General features: G+C 41.8%; 1 protein-coding gene across 1 annotated transcript in view; it reads right to left on the bottom strand.

The window, feature by feature from the left end:
- Positions 1 to 12,808: 12,808 nt before the first annotated feature.
- LOC104135597 (tyrosine 3-monooxygenase) overlaps positions 12,809 to 26,423 on the bottom strand; it is a 32,868-nt gene continuing 19,253 nt past the window's right edge. The window contains exons 7-12 of the mRNA XM_009649264.1: positions 25,792 to 25,927; positions 25,083 to 25,152; positions 23,330 to 23,386; positions 20,143 to 20,238; positions 14,553 to 14,686; positions 12,809 to 12,968 (exon numbers count right to left, since the gene is read on the bottom strand). Of these exons, the coding sequence (XP_009647559.1) occupies positions 12,809 to 12,968; positions 14,553 to 14,686; positions 20,143 to 20,238; positions 23,330 to 23,386; positions 25,083 to 25,152; positions 25,792 to 25,927 (653 nt within the window). The remainder of the gene's footprint in view (positions 12,969 to 14,552; positions 14,687 to 20,142; positions 20,239 to 23,329; positions 23,387 to 25,082; positions 25,153 to 25,791; positions 25,928 to 26,423) is intronic.

Genomic DNA, 26,423 nt, shown 5'->3' on the forward strand with positions numbered 1-26,423 from the left:
TGCGGTAAGAATGGATACATTGCTATTTTGTTTGGTTTACTTTATTTTTATAGAGTACTTGAGGAGAAATCCATAAATTTAAGTATTTTAGTCTACTAGTTAAGCAAGTGTAGTGAACTCTTCTGGGTCAGAGCTTCTTGTTTCCTCTGTTTCTAATGCAGAAGTTTTCTTGTACAGATTTACCTATATGACAGAGACAAGGTTGCTATTTCTGTCTACTAGCAGATGTGGATTTTGCTTGAGGAAGGTTAAGTGACTGATAGTGATCTATGTCATGACTCAAACACCAGTATGGAAGAAAGTTTGTGCTGGCTTCCCTGAAAGAATGCCTTTGCTGATTTTTATAGGCTTCATCCAAAACCCAATAAGAGAACTCTTCAGTGCCATTAGAGAGGCAGAAGCATTTCCAAGAAAAAGGAAAATTTGAAAATCTGCATTTTCAGCAGTGACTAGTATTGGTTATTCCTCAGTTTCAAAGTTCACAAGCAGAGAATTCAAAGGAAAATTTGGAAGGAAATCCAAATGAAAAGGGGCCCCAGTTTCAGGTTGTTGGTACTTTCTGCTTTTCAAACTCCTCTTTTGAAGTGTCTCCAGTCAGGCATCTGAATTGCTAGTCATTTTAGAACTCTCAGGCTCATTCTATTCTTTTTTCCTCATCTTTTTCTCTTTTCCTCTTCTCTTTTCTATTAAGGTCAAATCCTGCTTCTCCTGGTGCCAATAATAAAACTCCCATTGATTTCAACATGAGCAGGAAATATGCAGTTTGCTATTTACCACAACCACCACAATGAATCTCTGGGAAGAATTCATTTATATTCATTCCAACGATGCCATGAAAAATGGGCTCTTGCTATTTTATCACATCCAAACTGTTGCTCTAACTCTAACATCCTAGCTGTTGCTAACAAGTCAGTGATGATTTGTAAACCAACAATTTATGGTAACCACATTCCATCCCCATTATGATGTGCGGTTTGGAAATGGAAAAGTAATCAAGACCTCCTGTTAAGGGACTTTATTTCAGTTGAATGTTTCTGTAAATAAAAGCATTTTGAAAGGATCATTGCTATATGTTTCTAACTCCAAATTGTTCACTTGATCTAGGCCCCATCTACGCTCCAAATTCCTGCCAGGCTCTGTCTGTCAGGAGTGTGAGATCCCCATCGGTGGCATGAGCATACTGGCAAAACTCTTTCAATCAATATAAGTATTTTCAGTCAACTGGATAGTTTCACTAGACTGGAACAGCAGTTCCATTTCTTGGAGACAGCTATGTCCGTTCCTTGGAATACTTTGTAATACTTTATCAGCACACTATAAGGGTACTCTGACATAAATAAAGGCCTCCTACTAAAGTTACAGTAACAGATGAAGATTTATAGCCAGACCCATGGTATGTAGTAATGCCCTTGGGAACTAAGAGCCTGCGTAGTTTGTGCAACACTGTCTTGGTTGTAAGGATTGTGGGCAGTCACTGTGACACTAAGGAGGACTTCCCAGCACTTTGATGGGAGACCACCTAGAATTACTGGTAAATAGACTCAAACAAAGGAATTTTGTTCCAGTCCTAGGTTCCGGTACCAACTAGGTTGAAAACCTTTTTTGATCTCTTTGACACTAATACACTCTCTCCTTTCAACCCTGTGTAAGAAGCCTAGAAGCTTGGGTTTGAGGTTAGAGCCACTTTGTTTGGTAACTTGCTAAAAGAGATATCAAATTAGGCAGTCCAGGGAGTGCCCTAGTTAATCAGCACTATGATGTGATATGAAGATAGAGACCACACTAATTAGGAGATAAAGCTGTCTTCCTAAGCCTTTCTCTCCAGCAAAAATCACTACTTGATTAGTTTACATATCCTAGGATTGAGCACAATTCACCAGGGGCAGGGTGTCAGCTCAATGGTTTTGTATGAATGATCTGATTTTGTGTTGAACAAAAGACTGACTACTAAAACTCTTGAGCTGACTTTTATTTTGTGAGCTAAGATTATGAAGCGGTTTTGAGCATGTATAGATCCTCATGAGGTGTTCATTAACTTGGCTATATTGTAATAATGGTATGAAAAAGTAACGGGTTTTTTTATTAAGTAACTTTCTAAGTAGTGATCTCCATAACATTAATGCAAAATACATATTTTAAAGGACATTTTACCTCATTTGGTACAACAGACTGAAAAATAAGGCACAAATCCTGGAAAGAAAGTTCATTCACCATGGGGAACTACAGCCACAGGTCCATGATAAAAAGTGTTCATGGGCTTAACTCCAGTCTAATGTGTTCTTCCCCACTCCTGACCCTCTGCTGCAAGCACAATGACTTCTCAGAAGTGGCAACACAACCGTTCACGAGCCTCTGTTGTGAACTAGACCTCTGAAATTTGGTTGAAAAAAGGCGGTAAAGGAGAGAATAAGAATGTTGAAGTAGTTTCCTGATCTGTCATAGTCATGCTGCCAGGTGTGGGGAGCAACAATGAACTGTGGAGAGTGGGAGAAGGTTGTAGATGGGACTGCCTGAAGCCAGTAGTAGTGTTGTCAAAGGTGAAACTGTAATCTAAACTAGCTTCAGAAAAGAGCCTAAATATTTCACTAAAGAGCTGACCAACATATGTCCTACAAGCTGATAGATATGGGTTCTGGTGGGCCTTGAAGGAACAAGTTCTAGCACGCTGCACTCTGCAGGCAGATAGCTGCTCAAGTGCAATGTTAGGGGCCACTGCAGCCCAGCCAGTTTCATCCCCCTTGAGCAGCATCTGATAATATCTGGCCTCACCAGTTCTGGTAATAAGTCAAAATCCCAAAGCTGGGTTACATGATTTTATCCCTACCACTCATTCTTTCCAAATAGCCCTTTTGGGCATGGAATAGATTGCTGTATCTCTCCTTTATTTTCACAAATATTTACTATCCCGGTGTATATGTCTTTGGCCTAACATATCACGCTGTTCTTTAATTAGAAAGTTAACAAAAAGAAGACTGTCAACATTTCTCCAGTAGTAGGAGTCTGTCAGGTAACTGGGCTCAAGCGAAGCAAGCCACCATGTTTACATTAATGCTAATGCTGCGCTACCACCTTGTGGACAAAAGGTAAATAGCACCGAGCTGTTCGAGACGCAGGTAGACTGTCCGTGTGAGGTAAATACAGCCCTGGTTGAGAAGGTGACTGTGGGCAGTCTGGCTGACAAGGACAGTATAGCCTGAATCCTCCAGACTGAGCCAGTTCAGGATCTGGGCAGCCAAATCATGTTAAGGTACTAAAGTACCAGTGCCTTTATATAGGCAACTCCTCTGATCTGCCTGTTCTCAACCACAGTCCTCAGAGCCACTCGCAGCTTCTTTGACTGTCTTCTACCTGCTAGCTCAACTGACAAGTCCTTTGGCTGTGTCCTACCTTGGAGTCCCAACTCCTCCGTGGTCTTCTGTCCACACACTGGGATTACAGCAGCTCTCTTGCATTTCAGTGCCACGCTTCAGGGAAGAATAGAAATCAGACCACCACCTAAATGTTCAGTTACTGAACATGTTATTAATAAGAATATTATTGGTAGCCTCTTCATTCCATTAGGATGTGCCCTATGGCACTTAGCAGATTCCAAGAGAAGATGGTGTATGCAAAACCTTGTCTTCCTTTTCCCTGAAACTGAAGAAATCCCCCTGCAGGTCTGAAGCTCTGCATGATCAAGGGGAGATGTACTGTCTGATGTGCCTCTTCACACATGAACTACACAGGGATTTGAAAAACAGGTGTTACTCGGAAATCTCAATTACATGCCAAAGATGATTGGCATGGTCTGATTCAGGTCTTACATGGTTTAAGGCAAAAGCTTTTGGGGGACTGAGCCTGAGGAAAGGCAGCAGGAAGCTTGCATGGATGAAACAAGGAGTCCAAACAAACCTCAAATGTAAAAAGGAAACACAGAACAGGTGGAATTAGTTTCAGATCTCCCATAAGGAATATAGACACATTATATCATGCAGGGATGAAGTTAGGAAAACCAAAGCCCAGCTGGAGTTGAATTTGGTGAGGGATGTAAAGGGCAATGGGAAGGGCTTCTACAAGTACATCTGCAGCAAAACTGGGGGAAATGTAGGCATGCCACTGAATAGCGTCATGGAAAAGGCTGAGGAACTCACTGACTTCTTGGCTGGAACAACAGGAATCTCAGGAAACTCAGTGAAGTGCAAAATCCTACACCTGAGGACAATTAGCCCCATGTACCAGTGCAGGCTGGGAGGGATCCAGCAGCTGAAAAGCAGCTTGGCAGAAAAGGCCTGCTGGCTGGGGCGTATTGGTGGTCAAGTTGACTATAAGCGAGAAATCTGCCCTTGAGGCAAAGATGGCCTACAGCATCCTGAGCTGCTTTAGGAAGACCGTAGCAGGCAGATGGAGGAAGGTGATCCTTTCTGCTCATCACTGGTGAAACCACATCCGGAGTGCTACAGCCAGTGCTGGGCTTCTCGGGACAAGGACACAGACGTACTGGGGCAAGTCTATTGAAGGCCATGAAGATGATTTAGGGATCTGAGCATGTGACATACAGGGAGATGCTGAGACAGCTGGGTTTGTTCAGCCTGGAAAAGAGAAGGCTCAGTGGAATCTTATCAATATGTATAAATACCTGATGGGGAGACTAAAGAAGGTAGAGACAGACTCTTCTCAGCAGTATCCTGTGAAAGGACAGGAGGCAATCGGCATGAATTCAAATACAGGAAATTCCATTTAAATGTAAAAAGGTTTTTGTTTTTTACCATGACGGTGGTCAAACGGGCTGTCCAGAGAGGTTATGGCGTTCCTGTCCTTGAAGACATTCAAAGCCTGACTGGACACAGTACTGAGAAACTGCTCTAGTTGACCCTGCCCTGAGTAGGGTGTTGGACTGCACAATCTCCAAAAGTCCTTTCCAGATTCTGTGATTCTGTTTAGTAACAAGTTCATTATTCCAGACACAGTCCTGATAGGAGCAATGCTCCTGTGTATGACTTCTTGTTCTCTTTTTGGCAGAAGTAGGAAAAACACTTCTATCTTTTGACTTTGCTTTCAGGATAACACTTAGCCCACAGGTATTATGGGACATAAGTGAGTCCTCATATTCTCTTCTGCACTTTTCCCTGCCCTACTTCTCCTGTTGCCCAAAGAAACTTACTGAAGCATCACAGCTCCCTTCTGGCCCCAGCTTCTGTTTTACAAGGAGTATAATATATATTCAAAATATATATATATATATGTATATATATTTATAAAATTTTTTTGGTGGGGCAGAAGCACAGGATAAGCTTAGGGTATGAGAGGCAGTAAATGCACTGCAGGTGCTCTTCCACTCCAGCTTTATGGAAGAGTGGTTCTTTAATTCAGGATCAGATCCCTCACCCCTTGCTCTGCCTCAAGCACAGCAAAATTGCTACACAGGACTACCATGAATCTAGGACTTTCTCCCATTTGTGCTGGTCTGCTGACCTTTTGCTCATCTCTTCCATTGACCGATACTGTGAAATAGCGGAGGTGCCATGGAGAGATGGGTTGTGTACCAAAGACCTCAGTCTTAAAGATGTGTTAATTTCATCTACCGAGATCTTGCTAGTGAAAGATTTTCATGTCACGCCAAAAATAACAACTTCTTTGCTGAGGGTGGAAGTCTGGTAATGTGACAAACGCTGAATCTGTTTCTCTGGAGAGAAATTGCTAGCAGAAGACACTGTGATGGTGTTGTAGGAGGAATTCAGAGCAAAACAGTTCTTGCTGGGTTTTGTTGGTGCCCTCAGCTATGGAAGTACATGCTTTCTCACTTCTATGAGTTGGGTTCCTTATATAAAAAAAATTATTCATCCTTGCTCCATGTTTCCTAAATGATATAATTTACCTTACCTGTCTTGCACACAAATATAAATAGGATTCCATAATCCCGAAACTGATACATACAAAAGTGCAAAAGCTGAACTTCCTTTCCTGAATTCTCAGGCAACATGGTGGGCCATGTAGCATAGCCTAAGACAGCTCTTCTGAAACTGGTGGTGTAATACCACTTTATATCAGCTTAGGATGTGGAACTAAGCCATCAGTGGGAATCATACTGAGCCCAACTGTTCTCTGTAATAACTTTAGTTTTTTCAGCTGTTAATCAGCACCTAAAGGCTTTAGTAAACTGCTGGAATGTGAAGAACAATTTGCAGAAATTAATCAGAAAAGTCTTTGTACAGCCCGTCTTTGCCATTTAAGTAGTAAAGAATGAGGTGTCCTCTAGTTTTCTGCACAACGACATTCTTTCTTCTTTGCTTCATGTTTTCAGTCTGGTTCCTGGACAAATAGAGATGTCAAGGCAATAGGAAAGTCAATTTTCTCCACTCAAATCTGTTGGGGTTTTTTTTTCCCCCTATCTTTAACTCCATTTAACTAAGTAAAATAGCAATGCAGAAACTAATGGTGTATCACAAAGGACTCAGAAAACGTGCTTGAATGGTTTGTCCGCAACCCAAACAGGCAATATCATCAAAAAAACATTACCACATTTGTGATGGGGTGTCATTATTACCAAACTGTGTATGCACTTGATAACGCTATTGGATGATAACATTTGCAATAGAAAGCTCGTTCTGGTAACCTTTGACTTGTTTCCTGCCCAGGGATAAAGATTGGTAATTGGAAGAAAGTCACTGCAAGCAACAGTGACTAGCAAGTTTCATTTACGAAACTCCTTCCTTCTCAAGCTCCCTGCAGCTAATACAATGTTCATAAAAGGGGCTAAAATTCAGATTTGGTTACAAAGCCTGCCTTTGTAGGACACTAGAGACACAAGAATCGAGTGAAATCACTTTGTTTACTCAGATTTAAACCAAGAAATATGAACTAATGCAAGAGTCAGAACCAAATTGAAATGTCTGAAGTACAAGACTTAAACACTGTACAAAATTCATATCATCATCCAACACACATTCCATTTCTAACCCATCAGTTTTGGGATTCATTCAGGAAATACTTAAAAACAGGCCCTTTTTTCTTTTTTTACGGGTTCTATTGAGAATGTTTCTAACATTCTTGTACAAAACATAATGACGATGATCTGTGTCTTCTTGTGAGATGGTCTTGAAAGAGAGCATTCCTTAATTAACAAATTAATAGATATTTTCCTTCTACAAGTTCATTTTAATTGTCTATTTATGTCAGAGTATTTAAAGTGTGCCAGTCTACCACTTCAAGGAATACCTCTATAATACTGGTAGTTGGGGTTTTTTTCTCTGTCAGTAAATATAAGAGGAAAGTACTAAATGCTGCACAGTGATATGACTGTAAATGGATCCTTTATTTTTACTTCCACATTTTAGCTCAACAGAATTTTGCTCAGCAATTTCTGCTCAACAGGAATTTTTGCTGTTGATTCAAAGTCTGTAAGTGGGGTCAGTCAAACTGGCTTCACTAAAGTCAACAGCGTATCCTGCTTTATTGCACACCATGCTCAAACCCTACAACTTCAGCGACAGCTGTAATAGGCCACATAATTGTAAATGGTATCCAAAATTGTTACAAGCAGCCAGTTCAGATACTGAACTTCCAAACTGGAGGATTTTTCTAGTTACTGTACCTGACAGGTGTTATGTGCTATGTTTTTGTATTTAGTAGTTTATGTTTAAATCTATCCTGCGTAATTTTGTGAAAGGCATACCTTGAAGACTAATACTACTGGTTGTGGATGGGAGTAGAGATTTGGTCTGAATACATCAAGCGGTAGCTGTCAGCTCTTTTACCCAAATGTAACCATTTTGCCAGGTCTTAATTGCCTTCAGGAAGGGACAGGTTTAAATTTAAGAGGGTCCATTTGTCGTTCAAGTTCCACCCTGGGAAAATAATGTTGAACATTCTCATGTTCAGTGAGCTGATTTTCCCCTTTTGCAAACACAAGTCAAAGGGATCAGTAAACAAAATTTTAAATAAAGGGAAAAAAAAACCCCTCTTGACAGAATAGTTAGACATGGCAAAAGACAGCACCTAGCATACAGCTATAGCAATAACAATTTTACAGTTTTCTGCTGGAGGGGCAGAGCTTGGCCAGCTGCTCGCTTTCCCCTCATTAGGTAGCCTTCACTCAAAAGTTAGGATTCTTGTGTCTTGCAGGGCAGCAAGGCCCGGTCAGCTTCAATTTTCCCACCCACCAGGTAAAACACTCAACCCAAAGACCCCTTCTCTAGTTTCAAAACTTTGTACCCCATGCTGAAAGTAAATGCTTTAGACAAGGCTAACACTGCTCAGGCACAGTTAAAAAGTCTTAACTGACCTCAACTCCTCTACACTCTTAGAGGTTTGAACTTTCCTCCTTTATGCTAAAAAGCTCCCTTAGAAATGTTTCTCAAATATAGTGAAAGAGCATTTGCAAAGCAAATGTGTTTTAGGCCTATCTATCAGTCCTTTCCATTCCTTGTCCCTTGCTCTGCCAGTTGTCAGCCAGACTCCTTTCCTAGTCTGATATTCTTTCCCCTGAGGAATTCTTGTGGTGGGAGAGAGTGCCAGAGATTTGCTTTCGCTTTGGGCCTCAGCCACTAGCGTTACCCAAAGTTAATGTATATTTAATACAATACAGCCAGTAACCCTTTCTGCCAATCTCTGATCACGCACCAGCTGAAGAATGCTGCGAAGTAATGTCCTCTAACTAAATCTCAAAGCCCACGTATAAACTCTTGATTAGTGGTGGGTGAGATTACTAGCGATGTATGTATATACCCCTCTGTTTCTTTGCCAGCTGGAATTTCTCCATGCTGTAGGATATCTACAGAAGCAGGCTCCAGAGAACCTTCTGGTTTGCAGTACATGCATAAGGCAAAACTACCGCAGAGTTCTTCCTGGTAGCTTCATTTCCTGCCTCAAGCAGTCATGTAACACTTCTGTGCGTGTTTAATTGATCGTCATGATTTACTGAGTAAGTTATGGCATTTCGGTGATGGGTGTAAGGTGATCTTCATGCGTGTAGTTGTACATGGAACAATCTTATCGTTTAGGTTTCTTCAGGAATACACTATCATTTCCATGGAAGTTTGCTCTTTTTTGTTTGCTTCTTCCTTTACAGACCAGCAGAGACAAGGAAGAGTAAGTGTAATGAAGTTTCCTTTCTCGAAAGGTTTTTTTTTTTTTTTTTCTCCAGTATTTCTTTAATTGGTTAAGTAAGGTTCACGTTCACCAGGTAGTATTAAAGGTTGAAATGTTAAGGGAAACAGAGGGAAGTGATTGAGAAGGTCTTTCTGAGGATGACAGCTCTGCCTTGTAATACGATACGGTTTCTCATGGGAGTGGGTGGGAGGCCTGCCTAAATTTCCTCTTCCTGTCCTGCCAAATTCCCCAAATTGCATAACTGTGTATTCTCCTTACACAGTGGTACCCTTGGCATCCCTAGTAAATCTGCAGGGAAGCAGTGAAGCAGCTGGAGGCTTGAAGGTGGACCAAAATTGGTAGAGGACAGACTTGGTTAGCCAAAAAACAAAACAAACCCAAACCCACAAACTGAATTTACTAACTCTCCCATGTATAACAGAACAACACAATACAGATTTAATAACATACACTATTTTTTTCTAAATGCACTCCATCTAGGAAAAATAAGTTTATCGGGATAAGCAAAGGACCCATGGGGAGTTCATCAGTTCAGTTTCAAGTCACAAGATGTGTTTTACTTGGCTTTGGAGCCTTCTTGTGCAAGATTAATGTGAAACTGCTGAAATGCAAACTGACAAAAAGACATATTTTTACTGGTTGGTGCTTTTTCCTCTGTGCCATTATTTTCATCGGGAGGCCCCATCACTGCCTTCCCCATCAGCCCTGCCTTAGTCTGACAGGAGTATGAGGTACTTCTTGACTTCTGTGAAGAAATGAAAGAATGACTACTGGAAGAGCAACATGGCCAGTGTACCTCATAAGGATGTAACCCTGAAGGCTTTTGCTTTGTCACTACACTGAATCAGAAGAGAAGAATTTGGACTTCCTTAGAGGGGAGTGTCAAACATGGCTATCCTGGGGTAGGTTTTGCCTGAGTAAGGAGAGAAAGATTTGCCTCCTTTGGAAAAATATTTATGCTTATTAAAAGCTCGAGTAGCCAGATTCATTACTTTTGAAGCTTTGCTAAGCTTCACTGGAGCCTACCCTAGCCATGTATGCCGGCTGACTGTCATTAAGACAATAAAAAAGCAAGTACACCCACAGAGGTTTTGATAATCCTGCTCTTACTGTCTGTGTACAGCACCTTAAATAGGCTCAGTACTGTTGCTGCAATTGCTCGAGAGATCGGGTACTACTCAGCATGTGTAAGGGTGGGAGAATCTGGCTCCAAATGGTTTCTTTTTCTCTCCTTGCTGCAGGAACTGGAAAAGACAAGGGTGTGTGGGCGGGCCTGGAGTCCCTCCAAGGAAAGTGTGAGGCCTTGGGCAAAACAAATCCATCAGGTCTCTCATTTCTTCCAAATATAGGTCTGTTCTGAGCAATAGCCAAACTCAAGTCTAAACTCCACATTCAACTGTTTCAGAGGGAATACATGAAAAAGACCCTATGGCCTACAGAGTCCATCTATAGAAAATATTTTGATAGCTCTTCCGCTCTGGCATTATCTTCCACTTAAAAAGAAAGAAAAAGAAAGCACACAAACCCAGAGCGCATGGTTCAATTTTCACTGTAAAACAACTGATTGATGAAAATAATTCTTCTGAAAACAATCTGTTGTGAGCTATCAAGCATTTTTGCCTATGCACCAATTGGCAGGAAGTAGACAGATAAATTATTACAATATGTAACAAAACAAATTGCTCTGAAGAGAAATGGTATTTGTGTGTGTGTGTATGCACAGGATAAGTAGAATTAAATCCATAAAAGTATGCTGAGTGATCATCCTCCATCACAGCAGAAATATACTGGAAGCAAAGGAACTCACTTCAGCTCTGTCCCTGTCTGAATCTCTAGCAAAACATGGTTTATGATATGCAAGTGTTCTCCTGGAGTAGAATAGAACAGTCCTGGACTTAAATGAAAAAAAGAAAGAACTTGGGATGTTCCTGCTGTTGAGAGGAAGGGGTCTTATAGTCATTTTTGCCAAGATACTTCTAAATTTTTCAGGCATCACCACATTTTAATAAAATGGAGCAGTTGTAGCAGCTCCCCAGATCTTGAATACTCTATTACTGCCCATGGGAAAATTTTCTGAAGTGCTTATACATGTGAAGATTTAAGAGACAAAATCCCATTAACTTTCAATGAGACACTTTCTTTAGAGCCTGGCAGGTGGACAAATTACAGTGAGATAAGCTCTGTATGAAGTAACAGTATGCGAATTGCTCTGTTGTGACTTTCTGTGTACATGCTCCTATCCCACAGCAACCAGTTGAGGCAGAGATGATGACTCCTTTTCCATCAAGAGCCAAACCACCTCACATTTACCTCAGAGTTCAGACCTCGTACACTGGCAGTGAGTGGATAGCAATGGACAAGCTTGCTGTCTGCCATCTGCTGAATATGCTTTTGAAAAAATAAATAGAGCTTCTAAGCTGTGCAGGATAAATGTACCTTGACATTTGTGGATCACTGTCACACATCTTGAGCCATGAGATTCACATTGCCCCTGCTTATACCATACTTGTAACCTGCATCGACCCTGTCTATTTGCAATGCAAAGAGGAGAGGGAATCCTACTGGGCATGAGCCTCGTCTTCTTTTTCTGAACTAGTCTCTGCTTGTGGACAGTAGAGGAAGGAAAAGGACATGAAGAGCATGGAAGTCTGGAAAAGGCAATTGTGGGATTGATTCTGGGAAACTTGACCTGCAGAGTGTAGATAAATTTCACACACATCTCAGAGAGGGACTGGAGAAGGAGGCAAGATGAGTTGGAGCACATACCTGATATTTTTTCCATAGCCAAGTCTATATGGCTGCTAGTGGTTGATCTTAGGTTTTACACTTGATGTTCCATTGATTCGGCCTTTTGGTTGTTACTACAATCATCATGACATCAATAAGAAACAAAGATACTCCAGGAGTATCCTAATCCCATGAAAAAAGAATGGGACTGTATTTCTTAAAGGCTTCTTTGAAAATTCTTCCTTACACCCAAATTTCCTTCACAGAATCCAAATTTCCCTTTCAAATTAAGCATCCTTGTATGTGACAGAGCCAGAGTATAATGGGCCTATTATTTTCTGGGGATTTTAACCAAGGGACAAATATTCTACAATCTCAAATACGACAGGAAATTGTTTTGCTGTATTTGAAGGCTACTGAATGAGATGTTTAAAAAATAAAGAGTGAGCAGAAGTAAAAGGTTCCTCTTACAAACTCTTGCATTTGCACATTGTAAGGGAACCATTCATAGTTTATGAGCACAATAGCTGATAGTAATTGCTAGCAGAAACGAGCTAGCTGCAAGGACTGCTAACTGTAGGCAGCTAGACAGTCTAAAATATTGCGATCATGTCATTTAAGCAGCAAGTAAAAGACTGTGTGGCTGAAGAGCTACTGTGCTATTTTGTGACAGATAACCTGAAAAGGTGGCAGGTGAATAAAAAAACCTGTAAGAGTCCAATAATAACAGATAAATACACTCCAAAGAGCTGTAGCTCATATCATCTACCAAAAATTGGAGTAATTTGGTCTTGTTTGTCATCAAAACATACTCAATGGGAACTCATTAATGTGGCTAAGTCAGTAGCCTAAATTACAGTGAAAAGATTAGCTTGACAGAGCTGTTCTGGGGGTTAAAGATTTTTGCATGCCACTACAACTTCATCACTAAATCTTCAAGTGCTGGGACTGTCTACAAGTATCTCAATGCCAGGTGAGATGTATGGTTGTAGTTTTAAGAGAGATTCTCAAGGGCCAAGCAGAGATTTTTCAGTTCCTCTTTCATTTGATGGAGTGCCCTCTTGACTTTCTGAGGCGTGTCCATAACCTCTATGCTGCTGGTGAACGGGTTGTAGTGCAGAGAAAAAGGCTTCTTGATCTTCATCACATAGTTTCTGTGGGAGAAGAAGACAGAGCTGCTGGTTCAGAAGCCATTTCCCTAAGTGCAAAACCTGAAGGACCTAATTTCTCAGTATGTAGGCATGGACTTATCAGGGAGCAGAGGCTGCTGTGACACCTCCTCACTCTTACGCCTTAACATTGCCTGGTGCAGTACATCCTCCCCACGGCTGAACTAGTTCTGATCTGCAGTGCCTGCTTTTCAGCATGGCTGGCTCAGACCTGTCTGTGTTCTTGCAGCTCTACATTCAGAGCAGTTCGGAGTTATTACAACCACAGGCTGAGAAATGCAGGAACACAGAAAGTCTGCTGCCTTCACTTCCAAGAAATAACCTGGAGTAGTTCTTTCTGCGTAAAATTCTAAAAACCTGTTGATGGTAGGTATCCTGGGCTATTTTGCTGTCTCTGTTAAAAGAAAAAACCCGATTGCTTGCCATTTTTGACAATGTTTCCATTAAGTACATGCTGGTAGGAACCCCCTGTACTGATGTTGCCTTATGTTTTCCGTTCTGACAGACTCTTCTGCCTTCGGTTATTTTGAGCAGCTTTGGCTGCGCAGCTATCTTGAAAAAATGTATGAAAAAGCTTCAAGTCTGAGAATGGTGTATTCCTTGTCCTTGTAAGTTCTTTTCAGTTTTGCCTGAGTTAAATGCTCTTGAAAATCTTCTTTCTTCTGCCAGTGAGCTCTCAGCCATGTTTTTACACACATTAATAACTTAACGTGAACCTTCAGCTTTAAGATGAGGGGCCTAATTTGCCATTGCTATAACCCCAGCAGACAGTGCTTCTGGGGAAGAGGTGGGGGGAGCAGGCAATAAGTCTGGCCCAGGTTCTCTTCCTCTAATGAATTCCTCATTTCAGCTCCTACATGCTCCCCAGTAGCTCCACAACCAGCCTCCTGCCTCCAGCCAGAACTGGTTATGTTGTTCTAACTATTGGAGGTAAAGGCCAGAATTTAAACCCTGCTTTCTTTAAAAAAAAATCCTTACTACGTAACATAACACAATCAAAGAAATGCATCTAGAAACACCTCAAGGTAATTTGAAATAATGTTATTTAGGTTGCAGTCAGCTAATTTGTAGAAATTAGATTGACTGTGAATGCTGATTCTGCATTCTTTTGCAGATATACTCAGAGGAGAAAGGCAATCTTGTTTTTAAGCCCCCTGCTGATCCATGTTAATTCCTGAGCCTGCTATAAAATTTCTGTGTGACCTTGGGTAAATCAGTTCTTCATGACCTCCTACTTGTATGGACTAGCACATAGGCACCCCAACTGTGGGGCTGAGCTCTACTCTCACTATTCAGTTACAGAATTTACTTCAGAAGTTGCTAAAATGAGGCATTGCTAAGATGAAGTATGGGACAGGGCATAACAATATATAGTTATGATTTTCTGTGAAGCTTTTCTGAGATAAGCAATCTCGTGTTTAACTTTGTTGTAAAAAAAACACTGTGCAGATGAAGTGTGCAGTAGAGAGAGCCTGGCATGGTTATTGCAGTAGTGGTAGATGTATTTGAGATTAGGATTCAAGATGGTGTGCCCCCCTCAATGAAAATACTCACAAACGCTTTACTTACTGAAGTTTGGCCTTGGCGTCTTCCAAATTTTCTGCTATGAAATAGACAGGCTGGAAAGCTTGATCCTGATAGGGGTGAACTGCAGTCACTTCTGGATCAAGAGGCTTGTACTCTGGCTTGTTTGATAAAGCGTACTTTGTGACAGGAACAACACAGGTTAGAGCAGGTGAATGAATATAGCAAGAATTTGTGCCCACTGGGCTATGAAATGCTCTCTGTGGAATACTTAAAGGTACTATCAAGCCCTGTTCTTTCACAGGTGAAATCTGCTTTTCATAATTAGCAGTTAATAAACCAAATAAAAAAATAATTTTTAAAAAGAAGAGAAAAAAAAAAAAAGAAAGATATATTTCCTGTATTACAGTGATGTATGATTTGGTAGCATCTCCACGTTCTCAGACAGGGAGGGGAAAGTCTATGCCACCCCCCAAAATCTGAATATTTAGAAGAAAAAATAACATCATGATGCTTTTTTCAACTGGTATCATAGAAGATTCACAGTCCTGTGCAGCACTATCTCAAAGTGCCCAGTCCATGTCACAAATCTCACATTTCCCACTCCACCAAAAAACGGACAGAATGCTCCTAGTATTTTCTGCACAGCTCCCATGCCAGTTAAGCAGCCTAAAATCTTCCCTGAAACCCAAGATATAAATATGCTCTATACTCTGTGTGTGTGTGTTTGGGTTCTGGGCCCACAGAAGTTCTCTATGTTCTTCTCAGGTTCTTCTACATTGTCCCCTCAGGCAGACAGGAGGATTATGGAAGCCACTTATGTCCACACGGCAGTCCATAGGCACATCCATCATCTGTTTACACATACTGCAGATACCTTAAACTGGCCAGCAGCAGAGCTGGTGACAGTGTGATTGCATAGGTATTGGCATTGGTTGTTTAGTACCTGGACAGGGTCCTGGGAAGGCAGCTTAAAGTGAGTTCCTGCACAGTTTGTCTGCCCCTGGAACCCAAGTGAGAGAGTTCAAAGCTAGCTCAGCTCCAGTGACATCTGAACTGCACCGTAGATGTGCCTGAAAGCTGTTTGGCCTCCAGTTGGCCAGGTTGGCAAGTGCCATGGCCACTTCAGTGAAGTGTCCTGGGTACAAAGAAAGAGGAAAAAGGCAACTCAACCCAGTCAACACTGAAATCTTTCTTTCCATCTTCAGCCTGGAGACTGGGCCCCATCTACCTAGGGACAGTCTTTTAGTACCCACCCCTTCTTTGAGATCTGCCTTTTTGTCCTTCTTCTTCCCCAGTCTTTGAAAGGCTCCCTTCACTATTTTATGATCCAAATTCCAACTCTCATGGTACTTGTAAATAACAGGTAAGAGTGGGTGACAGAGCTCAATCTGCTAACTGGAAAAATTCAGACAGTATCCTTAAGCACATTTTTAGATATTTCACTGAACTGAACCTGAACTCTCCATCAGAGGAGGCTTGCCTTAACCAGTAGGCCAATTTGTTGCAGAACTGGTGCAGAAATTAATACAGGGTTTTTTGGTTTTTTTAAAAAGAACAAGAATATAAAATGATAAAAGATGGTGGTTTTCCTGTTCTTCATTTGCAGTGTGTAATTGAAGAGTAAACCTTGGAGAGCACTCATACAATCTAAGATGGATGGTATACACAAACATGAGGCTGCTCTTATAATCTTAGAAACTCCGGGGACTAATGGGAAAAGATTTCAGAAACTCAAAACCTGACAGGAGTCCCACTATGCTGTCAGTGTTGAAGCAGAACTGAAATCCCCTTGATTTCAGTGGAAGTTCAGCTTGAAACCGGATGGCCTTAAAGGCCTCTACAAGTTAAGTACTTGTTGAGCTGCAAGAAAAGCATATGTTGCACTGAGTGCTGCCAGAAGTGTGGTATGAGCCATAAGATTTTACAGTATGGAGGACAGAGTCCAGCTGAGTGTTAACAGGAGAAGCATTTTGGATAATGTAGAACAGCTGACGGAATATAGTGAAATAAACAGTGCAATACCAAGAGCTGTTGGGGAGGAATTCTTACAGTTCAGAGGAGGCAAGGTTGGCTAGCAGTCAGACCCGTTACAGTTGTTCAGTGTAGACTTGAGTATGGTTATCCTGCCCCTCCCAGTACCTAGCTGCTGATTTCTTAGATAACACAGATTCAAGTGCAAGTCTCATGCAGAGGGCATCTAGCTCTACCTCTCATCCTCTGCCTTTCTCCCAAGATATGTCCTGAGCTGGGGCAGGATCAGCTCATCCACAGAAAATAACTACCTGAAGCTGAGTTCAAACTGGTCAGAGTGGGTGCTGTGGAGAAAAGGAAAACATTTTAAAGATTTTGTAGTGAGGATGTGGTTCCCTGGGTCACAGTCACACACCCACAGACAGTCGGTCCAGGCTGGAGTTCAGGGATGTTCCCAGGCTCCTTGCTGATGCTAAGTTCTCACATAACATTAGCTGGACATACAGCTGCTCACCCTTTCCAGCTAGTTAGATGTTATGTTCTTGTAGCCAACCACCTAGCCTTAGTAACTCATGCCTTAGTAACTCATGCCAGGAGCGTGTCTCCTCCATCACATGAGCTGGAGTCTGCCTGTGCCAAATATGCTGATCAGCTGAATGATATGGAACCGAGTTTGGGGCCTCCATGCACAAGCCCATGTCTGGGCCCATGCTGAGAAGACTGGCAGATCATTATCAGGGAGGACAATGGCTTTCTCCCAAGCAGTAGCAAAACTTACCTAGAGCTTTCTCAAGAGCGAGTCTAAGACTGCAAAATGAGCTTTGCAAGAAATGGAAGGCTATCATGAGCCTCATTATCCTCCAGTCTTCAACTTCTCTAGCAAAACTGCCTAGCCACTGCTGCATTTCTAAAAAAATCCCTTCTACGAAATAGACACTGTACTACACATATTTCCTCTCTTCAGCTGTAAAAGAAATAGTTGGTATACATTTTCAAGTTGCTAGCAGGTGCTTAAGCATAGGACCTCAGCACTTTACTCACACTGCCACTGTCTATACTGAAGTTAGAATCAGATGCTCATGCAGACTAGAATGATTAAATGGAAACATTTGCGTATTTCAGTTTTGTTCCAAATAAAAATCTGTGAGATGAATCAGTTGGCTGTAAAAGCAAACTTCAGCACTTACGGCCATGGATATAATTAATTTGTGTACAAGAAGTTTCAAATGTTCAAGGTGAAGTGCACAGAACCCACTAAGCTGCTGTCCCAAAAGCTACACAGTGATGAACTTGCAGAGCTCACAGAGGGATCATACAGGGCACATAGCAGCGTTGCTGGGGAACTACTTGCCCATCTTCAGACTGTCTTAGGTGTTACATGCAAGATGGACACACTTTTGGAAGGGGGGAAATCCTTCTTCATTACCTATTGAATATAAGTGCTATCACATCTGCATGTAATTTCAGTAATATGATGGATGAAGACCTAGGTGGCCTATCAAAAGTTTATCCAGCAATCCAGTTGTTAACCCAACAACTACTGATGGTAAAAGTAATGACAAGAATCTGCCATTTATCAAGACAAGGACAGTTACTACTTCCCTTGTCAACCTTAGAGGTAGGGAATTTGACATGCAGTCTTCCTTTTGCGTTATATAGCACAGTTTTGTGAACAAGCAGTTCTTGCCTATTACTTTAATCAAAAGCAGAAGAGTCTGGTGAAGAAAAAGATAGAAAGTGAGGAGAGAGAGCACAAGTTTGGTACACCCAACTCCAGCCACCAAAGGCGAGCATTTCTGATGTGACTTTTACCTTCATCTGTGTCAAAATTAAACAGAAAAAGGAGGTAACATCACGCAGATAGATTCTGCGGTGCATATTACCATGAAAGCTGCCTAAGTATTGGAAACATGATTACCTCTGCCCTTTAGTACCCTGTTTAACATGTAAATGCATTTGATTTAAAACTATAAAGTATTCAGGCAGGCAGAGTAGAATAAACATTTCCTTGAACTATGCTTTGATATTGGACCTTTTTAGTTTTACCAGGTAAATAAAAGCAAGCCTAGGTTTTCTGTTTGTTGGCTGGGAATATAGCAAGCACTGAAGGATTCTCAGAAAAACAATAGCTTCAGCCTTATCCTACAGATAGACAGCTAAACCAAATGCATTGCACTGGAACCTAATTTGTAAGGGAGCTCATTGTTCTGTTGTTTCAGAACAATATGTTTCACTGTTCTATGGATAGTGCTGCAACAGTGTTAGCACACTTTTGCTCATGTTCATGAGCAGGCAGGCACAAGATCAGGTCGCTATATAGAAAGGAAGGCATGTTTATTTCTCTAGAGGGTTAATGAGCATGCGGATCTCTCAGCTTATCAAGAGGGAAAGCTCTGCAAGTCATATACCACCGACCTTGCTCACAAAAGTCTCCAAATTGCACATGTTGGGAGAAAACCAATGCTAAACTTGGCAGGTGGTAAAATTAAGCTTGATGTCTGGGAGGGCTCCCCTTTCTATATGTTAACTCTCAACTGCCTCTCTCTTGGGACTCCTACTATAAATGTCTTGAGATATGTTAACATGTTGTTTCTTCCTTCTGTCAATTGACTGGGAAGCAGGCTGACTATTACGAGAGTTTTGTAATATGTTTATTGTCATAACAATCCAACTGTCTCCAGTTATGGGAGTCCAAGCTGTGCTAATCCAGCCATGGTTCCATGTGAATGTATCGTGTAGCTGGTTGTTAGGCTGTTGTGTTAGTCTTAAAATATATCTCCCGTGAAAAAAAAATTATTTCTGGTTTATAAAAATGCCTGAAAATGGTGATTTTTATTTTCCTTTGGCTCTTACTAATTCAAAAAATATCATCCAGTATCTGCACAACCTGACGCAACTGAGACCTGCCAATATCAGCTTAGGGTTTTTGCACTTAGAAACTGGTCATCTGCTTCAGTGCTCTGCGAAACTGAGGAGAAATTAATATCTGATAGGGGTATCAGTTGTTTGTCCAAAGGAGGGGAAACCCATAAGCTTTCTGTAAAGGTGTACGACTGTACACTCTTGCCACAGTTAATCTGTCCAGGCAGGGCAGTATCAAACCTGTGTACACAGATTTTCACCTACATAAAACTCGAGCTGGGATTAGTTTTGAAACGTATTTAGGAATGTAAAATACTAAAGCATTTTCTTTTTGTCAGTGTCCATACTATTTACAGTTTCTTTGCACTTTAGTTGGTCCAGTCAGTCAGTGCCTTTCTGATTCATATGTGGATGAGCGTCGATGGCATGGACAAAGTAGCGGAGTTCATAATAGGCATAATATTGCCCTCTAGCGAGTGATTCAGAAAGGTACAGGAGTTTTACGTTGAAGCCAACCGGTTTTACTACTGGACAGGAGCAGTAAGAAGCAAATCTAACACTTTATAGGATGGTTGCTTTCATTACATTTCATCTCTTCAGGTGGAAGACAGGTACAACCCTACAGTTGTTTTTCCCCTACTCAATAGCTTCTGGGAAGGAAGAATGGATTGCTTTGCAAAAAAAAAATCAGTATTTTAAATTATATTGTTTGATGTAAGTAAACAACTCTTTGCTTTTACCAGAGAGTTCAGAAAACTGGATTATAGATATCTTTCAATAACATACATTTGACACATACCGTAAGCTCCCCATAAGATGACAGCAGTCCTGCCCCATAAGCTTTGATCGATCCATTTTGCTTGCAGAGACCAAACTCCACAGTGAACCAATAAAGCTGGTAATAAGAACAACTTGTGAAAAACAGTCTCAACAGGCAGTTCATTTTTAAGCTTCTCATTTTTCCTTTAATTTTCTTTTATCCTTATTCCTTAATGTCTTTGTATCTTCAAATTTTGTAGTTGTATATTTTAAGAAAATTATTTTTTCTCTCAACATACAAAACACACACAAATTATAACACATATTTTTCAAAACTTGCCTTCTTCCCCATTCTCACTCCCCCCGAAAAAGAAAAAAAAATTGCTAATGATAATTACATGGGTAAATAAAGTTATAAAGTCCTATCCCCTTCTTTCATTTGAAGATGTTACAAATTACCCTGCAACCTCTTAGCTCTGAGCTTCATTATAGTCAGTAGAAGGTGACAGATTTCAACCCATAGTCCCCAGAAGGACAAGTAGACACCCATAGAGGGTTCATGACTGTAGGAAAGGTACTTGAAAGGGTAGTTTCTCTCCTCCTTTGTGTCATAGCATTCAGAAGAATTGAAGAACAACTTATCCCTTGGCAGTAATGTACCCTTTAAGATTATGCCAATTACATCTTTATCATGCTCCAGTAGAAAATAAACTCTGTCAGCTCTTCTTGCAATAAAGGATGCTTAGGACCATACTTCCTTTACCTGCTGGACAGCAGTGGGATAAAAGCAACTCTTGGCTCTGCCAGCCTGTTAGCCCTTCCCTCATTATAGCATCTAAGGAAACGCACGGTGGAGGACCAATTCTGGGCACAGCCTGGCCCCTGAGCAGCTGGATAGGTGTTGTGCAAAAGAAAAAGCATGGAAAACATGAGGCATTTCAAGAATATCGCTTTGGGTCACAGCTCTGCAAGGTTCCTTTAGGGACACAGAGGTCTTTGCTGCCTCATACGCAGGGCTGGACCTTGGCTTCAGTTTAGCCATAAGCATTGCATTCTCATCACCCTTCTTGAAGAACTGCAGGCAGTTTGTAAAATAATGTGAAACTCTATGTTATTCTGTCTATTCTGCCTCTTACTTTGTTTCTGTCTCCCACACTTTCACATGTCTTATAATTTTGAAGTTTTCGGCCTGCAAATTTACCAGTAAAGAAACAGCATGCCAGAATCTTTCTGCAGAATCCTGAACTGGTTTCTCTACCGTTCAGTGAATAATTCTGCATTCTTATTGTGTTAAGAATCTTGATTCTTATTATTTCACAGTGAAAAGACTTTTGACTATCTCCTTATTTTGCAGAAGGTCTTTTTGTCTGGAGAATGAGGCATGGGAGGAGGAGGAATTCTTTTTAGTGTTTCCTTAAATATCCTGTATTTGGCTTTTAGTTAGTGAGATTTTTTCAGCTCTCACTATTCTAACAAGGTACAAGACACAGTATTAGTGGTACTCTGTGGATGGCATGAACAATTTCCTCTCTCTTGTGCACAGATCCACCTGCTTAGAGAAGTCCAGGGACTCAATGAAATAAGGGCATTTCAAAGTTTGTCTTACAAACGTTATAGACCATAGCAACAAGTGAAGTTGAGACTCTTTAAATAAGCGTCTAGTTAGCTTAAATGTTGTTGTATCATCTAAGCTAGTTACATACATTCTCTTTATAATGAACAGAGAATGACAGGGACTTCCGGAAATAAGAAAGGATTTATGTTAGACATCTATGTCAGGGTAGCGAATACATTACAGGTTCTTCTCTATCTTCACTTTCTAGTGAAGGAACCTAAATAAGCCTAGATTAGACATCTAACTTTTAAACAATTGAAGACTGAGATGTTGATCAGGAATGTGTTTACAGTTCAGAATATGTGAATGGCACTTACAAAATTGTATTCTCACAGATCCTGAACTGCAGGTAGCCCTTTCAAAAAGATGCCCTTTTTCTACCTCCCCAAACCCTAGATGATATTATGACAGTTTCAGATATGAAATTCTTCTGCCCATCATTCTTCTAACCTTAACCCTATCTCTAACCTAGTCCTAGACAGTCCAGGATCAGGGAGGGCTGTTTGCAGAGGAATGCTATGTAAGTCACTGGCCTTCACCCAATCTCACCAACACCTGGGTAATGATGCAAAATGTCTCTCCGGGACCCATAATTCTTTTAACCCTAGCAAAGGCACGGGTCTTAATCTTACTCTAGTCTCTCCAGACCCAGAGAGGGGAAATTGCAGAGGAAATGTGGACACGTCACTGCCTCTTGCCACATAGTCCCCTCACATCACCAGCCCAGGACCTGGATGATGCTACGAAAAATTCAGCACTGGTATCTTTTGCTCTACGAACTCGAAAAATACTGCTAGTCTTACCTAGTCTTGACCTAAGGACGGATACGTGCAGATAGATTTTAGGTGAGCCGTAATGTCCTTCACGGAGTGCCTCAGTGCAGTTGACCATGAGTGGGGTTGTGGACTGGGTGAGGAATTTCAGGAGTGACAGTCTCCTCCCTTCTACCTGCTCTCCTGAATGAGCCTCACCCTGCTGGCTGAGGGTAAGGCTTCTCTCCTCCCCTGATAATATCATCAAGACTAGGAAATGGCTGTCATTATCAGAAAAAAAAATCATCTGGCCTCCAGCCCACTTTCAGAAAGATAGCAGTAAGAGGCTGCATGAATTGTTTTGGCAGATGTATATAGCCTAGTGACTCAGAACCCAATGACAGTACCTGCTCTCAAATTACTTTTAAATGCTCATCTATTTTGTGAAATTAATGAGTACAGAGTGAATCAAATTCTGATGCTTCCTTGCACCTTGTGTAGGAGAAAATGCAGGAACCACCCTGGGTATCCCATCTGTTAGGTGAATCTGGAAAGAGAGTTGGGACCCTCCTGTGGCTGAAATTGTAGAAACCCAGCTTCAGCAATATATTCCTATAGAAGCAAGAAGTATAAGTATTTCCTCAGGTGGAAACACATGCTTCTGGGCTCCCACAGAGGGACTCCAGCCCCTGCTCCAACACCTCCCTAACCTGTGGATGAGGAGAAGAGACAATCCCGCAGATGCTCCCATTTTTGTAGCTCATCTGAGACACTGGATAAGAGCCTTTCCTGCACAGTAAAGGATATGCAGTGAATCGTTTGGGTTTTGCCTCCAATATTAAACTGCCATCTGTACTTACTGTGGCCAGTTTCTCAATCTCCGCTTCAGATGATCCAAGAGAAGCCAGTCCAATATCCTAAAGCAAGTAAGCAAGCAGGCAGTGTTACACTAGTGTGATTATTCAGCCCAAGGGAGTGAAAGAGGGGAAGGGGGAGGACCACATCATTTCTAGCATGAATAGCACGAACTATTCATTGTTTTTGTCACCCAAAATGACCTTCCATGGCTTCCAGGATGCCTACCTCTCCCTGGCCCCCAGCTACATACCACTGGGAGCCACATTAGATGAGTGTTTAATCCTCAGCGTTCTCTGTATAAAGTTAACCATCTCTTGGCTTAATGCTGGACTATCACTGGCAGAGATTTATAGGGAGGGATGAGAAGGAAGGACAGCAAGGTGGGTTTTATCTTTGCCATTACCTTTCTGTCTCTCACTCCCTTTCTGACAGCCCTTATGAGTGGGTCAGATCCGTGCAGGGAGGATTCTGTTTACTCTCATCTGTACTCCTTGTTAATTCTTATTCTCACAATAGGACTCTGTAGATGTCTCTTCTTAGCTATCCCAGGACCCATATCATGCAGCAAACAAACAAAATTAGGGCATTTTCACCATTCATTCTCTCATGTCGAATGGAACAAAAACAATTTTCATGGGGTTAATTTCAGCTGTGAAAATACTTTGGGAAAAAAAGAAGTGAAATGTAAAAATGCATTTAATGTGATCCCATGCTGTATAGTCTGTGTTATACATGGAAAAAGAGGAAAGCTGAAAGTTTTGAAATTGCTATAATCTCTTATTTCTAATGTGTCTTCACTTCTGGTACTGAACTGAACTGATGAAGGTTCTTCCAGAATAAATTATAGACCACTAGGATATTTTAAGTATTATTCATCTGAACCTGATAATAACCAATATTTATGACCAAAATGGCAACTGGCGTTTATCCAAGTCTATACAACTGGAAACCACATTATATGAGGTGAATTGGATTTCTTTTTAAGATATTCTGGCAGGGACCTACATCCTGTAACTCCTCTGCTCTTCTTTCCAGTTTCCACACTGGCCACTGATTGATAAGCCTAGAATACGAGTTATCTTCTTCCCTCTGCTACAGTTTTGAGGCACATTCATAGTTCTGAAGTCTTTAATTATAGAAGGTCATTGAGTTCACTTGGGTCTGACGCTGACTGCTCATACTAAATAGCCCCTTATTGTACAAAGAAGCCCTGTTTGCTTTTTGGAGCCTCCTCACCAGTGTGAGGAATGCTGTGAGAATCTGGTGAGTTGTAAAAGGAAAAAACAACTCTAATGAATGACATGGTGATGGACACAATTAAAGTATCATGTGAGATAAAAATGTACATCCAGAGACAGAACCAGCCCTGGGGGCTTGATTGCTGTTGCTGGTTAGGTTCATGTGGTGTAGGACAGGAAGCCAGGGAAACAGTGGAGTCAGTGCAACTCAAACACCCAGCACCGCAGAGGCTTCACTGGCATCCTTCTGCAGACCAACACAGCCCTCCCACAGAGAATTCCCGCAAGCACTGCCTGCCCTTCCTTTTACATGATGTCCACAGGGAGCAGTGCTACCACTCCCTTGGAGTAGATGTCTCCCGGGGCCCTGCTACCCCATCTCCCCTGGAGGCTGCGACTCAGGCACAATCAAGTCTTAAAATAGCATTGCAAGCACGGTGAGCTGCATGCCTTTGAGGCATGTCTGGCCTGCCATCCAGAGCAGCTGGTTAAACAGCCTGCAGAGCAAGCTTCTTACCTGTGAGAACTGGGCAAACTCATTGTCAGCTAGCATGGGAACGTGACCCAACAACTCATGGCAGCAGTCTCTGGAAAACAAGTGACCCTCATGTTTAATAAAGCTTGCTTTTCCTGCCCTACATGAACTTCCCATGAAGGACTTTAGCCGGTAGATCCCCAGAGTGTGAGGGCTGGTCTGCAGTAGCTGCCTCCATACCTGGCCTGGAAGGGAGCGCAGCAGAGCATTCCCTTCTGCCATGGGGACCTAGCTGCCCCCCGCTACCTTTGACTATTGTCTCACTCAGGATGGCACGGGCAGTAGTCTCCTCTGTCACAACATCTTTGAAAGGCCCCTGTTTTGTCCCAGAATACAACAAAAGCGTCTGTGCGAACTTGTAATTTCTCATGAAATGTAATTGCTGTTGTCTGGCCAGCACTTACTGGGAGAGTTTCACAGCAGGGAATCAAACCCCAACAGATGGTAACTGAAGGCAGGATGAAAAGATTAAACCAGATATTCTCCAGTCTTTTCCTTCCCCAGACAACTTTGCAAGAGAGACAGAGATCCACACCCTCTCATGCATGACTTCCCCTTCTAACTCTCCAGCTACCAGTTTCTCAAATTGTTTCATTCTGTGGACTACTGGATAAAGCTCCGGAACCATTCCCAAGAGAATCATCCCCAACACATTCAGAAGGACAGGATTGTGCCAGGGCATCAAACTTACGGTTCCGGGGAATGCATAGGAGAAGAGAAATGCCTCATATACTGTGTGCTCTGGAAGACACGAAATGCCAGGCTGGCAAGGAAGTCACGAGCAGACAGCAGTCCTGCAGCTGGTCTCAGCTGGAAACCTGTTCTCTCTGCAAAGGGAAGTGACACCAAATTTAGGCATTTCTAGGGTTAACTACATGGCACGTCATGTAAGCAGTTTCAGAGGACCTTCCTGCTCTGTTGCAGTAGTTCGCTCCACCTAAGCATAGGAGGAACATCCCGGCTTATCCTTATCAACGTGCCCATGTACTGCTGTGGGTCCAATTACTGCAACAACAAATCACCTAGCCATCCATCCTACACGTATTCACACAGCAATGATATGAGGTATGGGAGTACCACCTACCTCGGTTTACATTTTTAGCACATTTACACACATTTATGTACTATGTCCCACATGTCAGTGATGTGTCTGAGGTCATATATGATCCATATGATCAAGCAAGGGACAGAACCTGCATTTTCAGTCCTGGCTAGTCTATTAATTCTTGGATTATCTCTCTCATTTCCTGTATAGTACAGGTAAAAGAAACACAGGAGTTAGATAAGGGACACGCACGACCCCTGCCCTTGTCTGAGAGCACC

Source organism: Egretta garzetta, unplaced genomic scaffold (genome assembly GCF_000687185.1).
Source record: "Egretta garzetta isolate BGI_Z169 unplaced genomic scaffold, ASM68718v1 scaffold321, whole genome shotgun sequence".
Taxonomy (NCBI): domain Eukaryota; kingdom Metazoa; phylum Chordata; class Aves; order Pelecaniformes; family Ardeidae; genus Egretta; species Egretta garzetta.